Source organism: Panthera tigris, chromosome X (assembly GCF_018350195.1).
Source record: "Panthera tigris isolate Pti1 chromosome X, P.tigris_Pti1_mat1.1, whole genome shotgun sequence".
Classification (NCBI taxonomy): domain Eukaryota; kingdom Metazoa; phylum Chordata; class Mammalia; order Carnivora; family Felidae; genus Panthera; species Panthera tigris.
Window position 1 is genome coordinate 12994951 of NC_056677.1, and position 10155 is coordinate 13005105.

Genomic DNA, 10155 nt, shown 5'->3' on the forward strand with positions numbered 1-10155 from the left:
TCTGTATCCCCGCAACATGCAGGTGCTTACCGGTCCAAAAGTGAGTCCTCCGAAAGGAATGTAAAGTGCTGTCTGCCTGCAGTAGAGCACACTAGAGTGTACCTTGGGTCGCTCTGTAGTGCCACCTAAGGTTCTGTTAGCTATTCTCACGGCTGCAGCATACTGTTGTTTGCTCAGGTAAACTTGTGCTTGACTGTAACCCCGCGCCAACTGCTGTTAAGCTAGGTCTCCCTCCCGCCAAACTACTTCCAGGAGATGTTCTAAGAAAAAGAGAGTTGTGAGACCACACGAGGTTGGGACATGCTAACTTGGCATCGAGTAGGAACTTAACAAGTAAGAGGTCATTATTCCTGTGACCATCTGTGTTGGCAGATAATCTGGCTTATTCGTCCCTGAATCACCTGGCACGGGGTCTGATGCCTGTGGCACTCGGTGAACATTGGTGGAATTAATGAAAGAAAAGATGGGCTGCGTCTAGCAGCACGTCAGCTTCTTATCTAGCCCAGCTCGTGTCGCCAATCTTGTATTTTGCCCCAGTCACTGAAAAAGCTCGTCTCCTGGCCCAGCTTCACCAGTCACAGATGTGGCAACCCTAAGGCAGGTCCTGTCCTCATCCGTAAGCCTGGGTCTCAGAATTTTCTTAGTTCTCATTGATACTCTTCTCCTCCTTCAAAATCTTTTTCAGTTATACTTTCTTCCTCAGGTTTCTCCCCATTCTAAGACCCTGCATCCATCCCTTCTAGTAAACCGGGAGATAGAGACACATTCTCCCACCCTCTTATGACTTGTAGCAACATGTTCTGGGAACACAAAATGCGTGACTCCTCCAGTACATGTGCCCCTGCACAACTCCGTGGGTCACCAAAGCCGTTGCTGGTTCAGTGACCTGGTGGGGAGGGGAGTGCATTTTATGTTTTTTTGTTGAGTTTTGTTCTGCCTTCCACCCTCGAGATCTTTAATTGCTCTGAGATAAGCATACTCATCAATGTTTATTATTATTTTATTTAAACAATCACACCTTTATATAGAAAGGTTGGATGTATAACATGAAAACTTTTTTCTCACTCATTTGAGACCTAATGCTCCATCACTCCTGAATGCTTTAATGTCTGTTTCCTACGAATAAGGCTTCTCCTGCATAAACACCTTGTAACCACCTGAATCAGGAAATGGTCACTTATGCATTATTACCTTCTGATTCTCAGACCCCTTTCAAGTTTCATGGGGTTGTTTTTTTTTGCTTTGGGGGGTATTTTTTGAGAGAAAGAGTGAGCAGGGAAGGGGGAGAGGGAGAGAGAGAATCCCAAGCAGGCTCCATGCCTAGTGCACAGCCCAACGCGGGGCTCCATCCCACAAGCGTGAGACAGCAACCTGAGCCAAAATCAAGATTCGGGTGCTTAACCAACTGAGCCACCCAGGCACCATCTACCTTTTTCTTTTCTTTTCTTTTTTTTTTTTTAAGTAATTTCCACACCCAGCATGGGGCTCGGACTCACAGCCCCAAGACCAAGAGTCACATGCTCTACCGACTGAGCCAGCCAGGCACCCAACTGCATTCAAGTTTTACCATTTGTCCCAGTGTCCTCTGTACTAGCAAAAGGATCTAGTACAGGCTCACTTGTTGCATTTAGTTTTCATGTCTCATTGGTCTCCTTCAATCTATTGCATCCTATCAAGTGGTGCACGCTGCCATTTTGTCCCATTACTGTCTACACTTTGGTCACTAGATGAAGGTGGTTTCTGCCAGACTTCTTGACTATAAAGTTATTTCTTTCCTCTTTGAAATCACTAAGTATTTTCTGGGGAGGTACTTTGAAACTCTTTAAAAATACTGCATTCCTCATCAGACTTTGAATGTATTCATGTATTTATTTGTATCTATATAGACTCATGGTCCTGTTTTATGCAATGGATATAATCTGTTGCTATCATTATTTATTTTGATGCTCAAATTATCACCAACTTGGCCAGTGGGAGCCCATTCAAGTTGGTTTCTGTGTCTTTTTGACTCATCCTCATTTTTTGAGTGCTTTCTTACTTTCTGGTATGAAGTAGTCTAGGCTCATCTTGTTCTTTCCCTGCTGTAACCCTGGAATTGGCTATTTACCCAAAAAACTCTGATTCATTTTAGTGGAAAATGGTGTATAGACACCAAGATCTGAGCACTTAGGCATGCTCATTTCTATTGAGGTGTCACTACTCCTTGGTTCACTCAGTGGACAGAGCTGGGGAATATTTGTGTGCTCATGTATATACACATATACTCATTTGCATCTCTACTAAATGAAAACTGTGTATTCATAGTGCTACCTCACAACAGGGATCACTCTAGAACTTTCTCTTTCAATGTTTCTCATTCCCTTTCCTGACTGTGAGAAACTTGGTTCCGACTATCCTTAATATTTTTACTTAATTGATCAACCCCCTGCGTGTAACCAGTCTTCCATTTTCACCACCACCCCCTTCCCTGCTCAGACATACTCCTCTCCCAGCTCAGGCTGTCACTCCCCATTCCATGCCACCCCCACGTGGACCCTTACCTTACAAGACTTGGTCACCAGCACCCCCTGCCAGGTGATTTTCACATGCAGACAAGTAACGCCCCTAAACATCTCTTCCCACCTCTGCTGAAACAAATATCCCCTGCATGTGTTTGTATGTGTTGCGTGCATTCTCAAATGTGTCATTGTCTGTCTTGAAAAGCGTGAGGGAAGAAGTGTTTTGGAGGAACTACTTTTACCGCGTCTCCCTGATAAAGCAGTCAGCCCAGCTCACCGCCCTGGCCGCCCAGCAGCAGGCCGCCGGGAAGGAGGAGAAGAGCCACGGCAGAGACGAAGACTTGCCAATGACAGGTATGCTGGGAGAAGACTTGACTCGGTGTAAAACAAAGAGTTACTGTAAAAATATTTTTAACTCAGAGACTCTCATGAGCTTGTCATCTTGTGTATACCAAAAATGTCATTGTCATCTTCTGGAAAATTCTTTCCTTTCCCGAGGAAAGAGTCATTCTCCTTGCCCTCTCTCTGACCCTGCTCCTACGTCTTCCCCCAAGCTCTCCTTTCCTTCGCTTTCTTTTTCTTGTTCTTCGGGTTTTTTATCTCTTCCTTTTTATTTCTCCCTTAGTCACTAGTCCTCTTTCCATCTCTTTCTTGGCCCTTTACCGCATAGCATTTCATACCCTGTGTCCTCCACCGATTCAGGCCATCGCTTTTCTTGGTTTTTCTGCCTTCTGTTCAAGCTGGTGTTCTCCTAGTACTGTAATCTGTAGAGCTCCATTCCACTCCAGGTTGCCAGTGTCTGACTCAGACCGAGGAACCATCCCGTTGCACATTGCACTCTTGGGACAATTGACCCCTCATTGCTGGGGAAGTGTTTTAAAATATTAGCAACAATTGAAGATCTGTAATAGCAATTAAAATAAGAATGGTATTTTATGTCACATTTGTCACGTTTAATGAACACCTGTGTATAGGTGCTAATTACAACTAGAGACTTACCTGTTCATAGAATTTTAAATAATTAAGCAAAACCATGTATCCTAAGGCACAGGCTGTACAGACCACTAGAAAAGAACTTGACACTGCATTTAGGGTCAGGGAAATGGAATGAGGTTGCTCTACACAGCACAATTTGGCATTTTGCATATAAAGAATCCCAGTTGTGTATTATTCTTTGCTTTTTGTTTTCACTAATTTTATTGGGAAATGCCATGTAACCAAATACTGCCTGTGTAACAAAACAGGCTTAAGACAGGGTTCGATAAAGACTATACACCTAGTAAGGTTCACAAGGTAGAAAATGCTGTGACTGAGCATTGCACTTTGCTTTGTGCTTTCTAGCATTCATGACAAAAGGAAAATCTGATAAATGACTGAATTCTCATTATCCTAAAAGAAGAAGTATAACTCTTCCTGAATTTGACTTCGGCTAACACTGAGGTCAAAATTTATTTCTTGCTTGGAAATCTTAAAAGAGGTGCATCAAATAGGATGACCTGTAAAAATATCCCCAAAAGAAAGAGGTTGAGATGGTGTCACCTAGCTTTTTCTTAAAAGCATAACATAAAAGCTCATTTATGAAAATTATTTAGTATCGTCATATTTGTGGCTACTTTAGTTGTTACTATAATATGTATTCAGAATTGAATCAAGCCATTTTTATCTCTTTTATTCTCACTTCTTAGAGGCAGTACGGCCCAAAACACCGCCTGTCGTAATCAAATCTCAGCTTAAAACTCAAGAGGTAATACAGTTTTACATTGTACCTAGTAGTTGATGTCTGGAAGTGAAGTAACTCTGTGTTAACTGTCTCAGATCCCATTTGAAACTACTTATGAATACGGGTCTTAGCTGTTTTGAAGAGGGTTCCAGCAGTTGTACAGTTAGGGACATGTAGCTGAGACCGAAGGCGGTTCCTTGGCATCAGTCATTCTAGATGTGCTCTCAGGAATTGGACCTAATGACTGGAGTGGCCCGAACTGAGGGAGAGCACAGTGGATTCAGGTGGTAGCTCATCTGGTGCCCACGCAGCCGTGTAGGGTAGAAGGCCGGAGAACAGCGAGCATCCGACTAGTGGAGGAAGGACATGAAAGTGATGTTGTGCTAAATGCCACGTAGAAAACCATTCTAAGCTCGTTTGTTGCATTTCAGGATGAAGAGGAGATTTCTACCAGCCCAGGGGTTTCTGAGTTTGTCAGCGATGCCTTTGATAGCTGTAACTTAAATCAGGAGGATCTAAGGAAGGAAATGGAGCAACTGGTTCTTGACAAAAAAGAGGAGGAGACAGCCGTAGTAGAAGGTACCAAACAAAGCAAATAGCTGTGCTCTTTTCCAGTTCCAAAGCTGGTTGTAGAAAATGTCATTCTGAAGCAGATCTACAGACATACTGTAACTTCTGCATCAGAATTGCTTCTCTGTTTGCCGTTAGAAGGTAGCTTCTGGCAAGTGTGACCAGACCTCACATTCCCCTGCCTGAAGCATGCACCGGAGTGTAGAGAGGAGAAACTGAGCCCAGAGAGGTTATATGATTGGTCCAAGGCACCTGAGCCCCAAGAACATGGGGACAGCAACAGGCGACAGTGCATGCCCTTTCACTTAGAGACACTGCCCTCCAGCCTTCTGCTTGGGCTTATACTTACATATAGAAGATTCTTTTCCTCACTGCTGTGTGCCACAAGAGCATTGCTTCTGGGAAGGAGCAGGCTGCTTTCAAAAAACAAAAAGAATTTCGAGACAAAGTACAAGTAGAAGGAGGGGAGGCTGCTTTCTTTGGCACATCAGGGCGAACGACTGGCTTTCTACTGGATGAAAAGCAAAGGCTCAGGTTAATCATCATCACATTAAGAGTGTTTATGAAGCCTTCTGAGGTTTCAAATGCACCCAGAGAGTCAGCTATTCACCCGGTTGTACAGAGAGCACCCGTGAGAAAAGTAGCCTCCCAGAGGTGAACTGGAACCCTGTTTGCGCACCACGGAGGGACTCTGGGGGAGAGGCTTGGGAAGGGAGGAGGAGGGAAGAGCTTCTGGGGGAAAGAGAAGGCCAGAGGGGAAGTGAAAACTCGGGCTCACTAGGTGCCTCAGACCCCTCCCACCCCCATCTGTTTTCTGATAAAGCTGGCTGCCGGACCCCTCACAAGGACAGGCGCAAGAGCCCCACGAGCCCCGCGTGTTGTAGGCAGTCCCAGGGCAGGCTGTGCACCGCTTCCCTTTTTGCCGGCGATGGCTGGTAGCAGAGGCCCCACAGGAAACTGGAAGTCTCCCTGCAGCAGGATTCATTAGGTGCTGGCTGGCTGCTGTGAGCAATCTGTTCTTTCACTGAATTCCTGCCCGACTTTTAATTTGGACCACGTAATATTCTTATACATATTCATTATCTTGCCCCCGCACCTAAACTGTAAGTTCTTCAAGGGAGTTACACCTTGTTCTTGTTATCCCCACGGTACCCCACCAACATGGAGTCTGGCACCCGGTAAGCAGCATACTGTGTCCTTTCCCTTGAGGTCCTGCTGCCAAAAAAATTAAAAATTTGGTTTTGGTTTTTCTTTTCCCTATAGCTACTAAGTTTAAGGTTTGTTTTTAAAAAATAAAAATGGGGGCACCTGGCTGGCTCAGTCACTGGAGCATGTGACCCTTGATCTCAGGGTTGTGAGTTCAAGCTCCATGTTGGCCATAGGAGATCACTTAAAAATGAAATCAATTTTAGCCTTGCTTTTTAAATAGCTGGTTTGTTTTCTGTTTTTTAACACAACATAGCAGATGCCTTCTCGTCTACATACATACATGCATGTACGTACACACACACACACACACACACACACACACACACACCCACACACCCCTACACCTATACTGAATGTCCAAGCAGAAAGTTGCAGTTCTGAATGTTGGCTCGGAAGAGGAGTAAACCCAGTGTGAGGGGCCAGGCTTCAGCAGGAGACCTCCTGACTTCAGGTTCTGGTAATTGTTGCCGATCTAGGGAGACCACTGCTAACGTGCTTTCACAGAGACTGAAGCCTCCGGATCTGCCTCCGTCTGTATGTCTGTTGCTATCAAACTGTGTGTTCTTAGGCAAGCCACTTAACCTCTCTAAGCCTCTGTTTTCCACCATGTAAAATGTGCAGCAGTATATCTAGTCCCTGGATTGTTCTCAGGGTGAAAGAAAAAAAGTGGTATGTAGAAAGCAGTTAGTACAGTGCCTGGCCCTGAGTGCTCAAGAAACATTAGCTGTTTTTTCTGCCATCGTCGTCATTGATAGCAGTAAAACTCAATTTGCAACCGCATATTAATTATCAATTATCCACTTAAATATAAGGAAAAGCAGAGGTTTTAGTAAAGCAAAATAACACCTGAACTTAGGGCTCTTAACAAGTTTATCTTTCTAATCCTATTTCCCTTTGGTTATTGTTAAAATTTGGTCCACTTTTCTGAGCACACGCAGTGAGGAAACCTGAGACGTTAAACGTTACCATGGCAGGGACTTCCACAGGTAATTATACGCGACCGAATTGTTAAAACTGGCCTTATGAATCTTTACCTTCTCAATTGTTTCTTTCAGAGGAGTCTGCAGATTGGGAAAAAGAACTACAACAGGAATTGCAAGAATATGAAGTGGTGACAGAATCAGAGAAACGAGATGAAAACTGGGATAAGGAAATAGAGAAAATGCTGCAGGAGGAAAATTAGCTCTTTCCTGAAATAAAAGAATAATCCTTAACATTCTGTAACTGACATTAAATTCTAGATGATGACGCTCACTGAATTAGAAGGCAGAGAAGATTGGTATAACTTTATGAAATTCAAAATTATTCTTTTTTCAAGCTGAAATTTGCCTTTTCTGCTTTTAAAAAAAAACATAGGACAGTTATTCTAATATTCAAAAAGATGTTTTATGTAATATTTCTTTAATATAAATCTAGTTAGAGATGTTCATGTAGTCAGGATGGTATCTTTGCCACAGAAACGCTTTTCCGTGAGGTCAGAATTATAATTTATTCTTCAATTGTGGTTTTCTAAACATTTGTACTTCTTGTTGCATTTTCATTGCTACATGTATGTTACAGTACTTAACGGATTGATAACTATCAAAATGACCAAATTGTACCAAAGAACTTAAAAAGAAGCACTTTCAAGACTATTTTCTTGCTATTTTCTAAAATTCCATCTAGAAACCTAAGGATAAGATAATTGTTAATTTTAACGGTATAAACATCACACAATTTGACATTGAGAAATACTGTGCAAAAACATTTTTTTTTTCCCTCTGGGGCCTTTTCTTTCTTTCTTATTGTATTGTTTGTTTGTTTGTTTAACTATACCACACTTAATATTTTTGCTTTCCTAAATTTCACATCACGGTTTTTGTAGAAAGCGGGGCATTTCGTCCTTTTTATATTAATGATCTTCAAGAAGCCCATTCACCTTACAGTCTCTTGTTTTTGTGAAAATCATCACCACATATAAATGTTTCAGCTTTGTTTGTCTTAATTAAACTGTCAGTCTTTATAAAAGTGTGTTCCTCTGAGTACAACTTAGGGAACTTCACTGCTCAATCCCAGCACACCAGCAGGCCCGTGTTCATAGAATATGGTTATTTTAAAAGAACAAGGTGGCTTAATGTCACAACACTTCCAAGGCATTTACTTCCTGAAACTTTTATATTTTGCAAGGAACCTTTATTTCATACAAGGGAAGAGGATTATGACAATCCTTTATAGGAAAAGTGTACATATTTATATTGTGGACACCATAAAAATTAGTCCCTGGTCCTCTGGCAAAGATATAGTCAATGAGAGAACTGGGTCCAAGAGCTTTGCTCTTGTTTGGAGCTTGGTGTACACGCTTGTGAGTGAACCAGACTGTCTCGGTAGGATCCCTTGGATTATAGCAATAGACGCATGTACTCTACGAAACCACTGACCCCACTATCGAGGGATTTCCACTGCGGTGTCACAGTTGCTGATTACTGAGTTCGGGTTCAGAGACTGTGATTGGCAACTTCTAAAATAACCCTATTGAGGGGAAAATTTGGTTTGTTTGTTTTTAATCAAGTTTTCTGGAGGGCAAGAAACATGTAAAATGCCTTTAAGTAGCTAAAAATCCTGGATGTAAGCAGATCAGAATATGATAGCACTTAGCTCTTATATGCACTAGAATTCATATTGTTGAATAAACAGAAAAAAAGCTTTCAGAGAAAGTAAAAAAAACTTAAAATGACAATAGACATGTTACAGTTATTACTGTCAACTTTACATTATACTCTTATTGCATTTAAAAACAACCTAACTACCACTGCTCTATGAAAATAAAAGGATAAAATGATTTTATACACAGCATAAAAATACAGTTATGCTCTATTTTTATGATTCAAATAGGAGTAAACTTATGCTTTTATAAATGACACAGGTAACTGAAGTGTATTCCTTTTTTTTTTTTTTTTTTTTTAATATTTTTGAGAGAGTGCTTGCGGGGGAGGAGCAGAGAGAGGGGGAGAGAGGATCCCAAGCAGGCTCTGTGCTGACAGCAGCGAGCCTGATGTGGGGCTCGAACTCAGGAACCGTGAGATCATGATCTGAGCTGAAGTCGGACGCTCAACCGACTGAGCCACCCAGGTGCCCCTGAAGTATATTCTTTTAAAGGGAGAAATAATTTGTAACTGTGTTTAGTGAAAGATTTGTATTTATTGCATGCCTTGGGGGTAGCCAACAAGCCATACTGAGCATAAGAACACGCAAGCTTCTTAGAACGCTGACATGGAAACCTACTTCTTCGTGGGGATTATACCTCACTACTCAGAGTGCGGCTCAGGAGCCAGCAGTGGCCTGCCCTGGGAGTTTGCTAGGATTGCAGGGTCTCGGGCCCGGCCACAGATTTGCTGCCCCAGGTTGCACGTTACCAAGATCCTCAGGGATTAGAATGGGCTTTACAGGGGCGCCTGGCTATTTCAGTCAGTGGGGCGTGCGACTCTTGATCTCAGGGTTGTGAGTTCCAGCCCCACACTGAGTGTAGAGATTACTTAAAAATAAGTCTTTGGGGAGAAAAAGGATGAACTTTACAGTTTGAGGCACATTGGACTAACGTACTAAGGCACTCAGGGCAGCCAAGGTTGTTGGTGCTTTTTACTTTTCCCTTTCCACTAGTGTCCTTGGATGATGGTATCTTTCTAGCTGGTGTTACAGACCCCTCTGCTGTTCCAGGTTTCCAGGGGGACCAGGACTACTCCTGTCCAGTCAGATATCTCTAATATCACACATTCCAGAGGAAAATGACAACACTACAAAGTGCAGAGATCGGGCTCTCTGCGAACTGTTTCACACGTTGATGAGTTTTCTCTGAGGTTCTTGAGCGATATCAGAGGGCTCATGTCCCCTGAAGGCTAAAAAGGATGATGGGTGGCGCCGTGTATGGCATGTTTATGCACATGAAATCAAGTAAAAATAGTCGAAAGGGTAGTAGAGTATCAACCTATGTCTTTAAAGCCAATTTTCGGTACATGAGTGTTACTGTGTAGAAATTTGCACTGTGTTTATTTGTAGTCCCAGCAGTTTATGGCAAGCGGGTGAAAACCGTTGCCGCAGCCAACTCAGTTACAAGGTCGGAACTCCATTTGTGCAAGAGTGGTAACTTCTACAAAGTGGGAAATCTCCATTTGTAATTTTTGA

The 10155-nt window shown here is 42.7% G+C and overlaps 1 protein-coding gene across 1 annotated transcript in view; it reads left to right on the forward strand.

Annotated features, from left to right (window-relative positions):
* SYAP1 (synapse associated protein 1) overlaps positions 1-8902 on the forward strand; it is a 31234-nt gene extending 22332 nt beyond the window's left edge. The window contains exons 6-9 of the mRNA XM_042974378.1: positions 2704-2852; positions 4184-4242; positions 4650-4797; positions 7053-8902. Of these exons, the coding sequence (XP_042830312.1) occupies positions 2704-2852; positions 4184-4242; positions 4650-4797; positions 7053-7180 (484 nt within the window). The 3' untranslated portion in view covers positions 7181-8902. The remainder of the gene's footprint in view (positions 1-2703; positions 2853-4183; positions 4243-4649; positions 4798-7052) is intronic.
* Positions 8903-10155: the final 1253 nt, after the last annotated feature.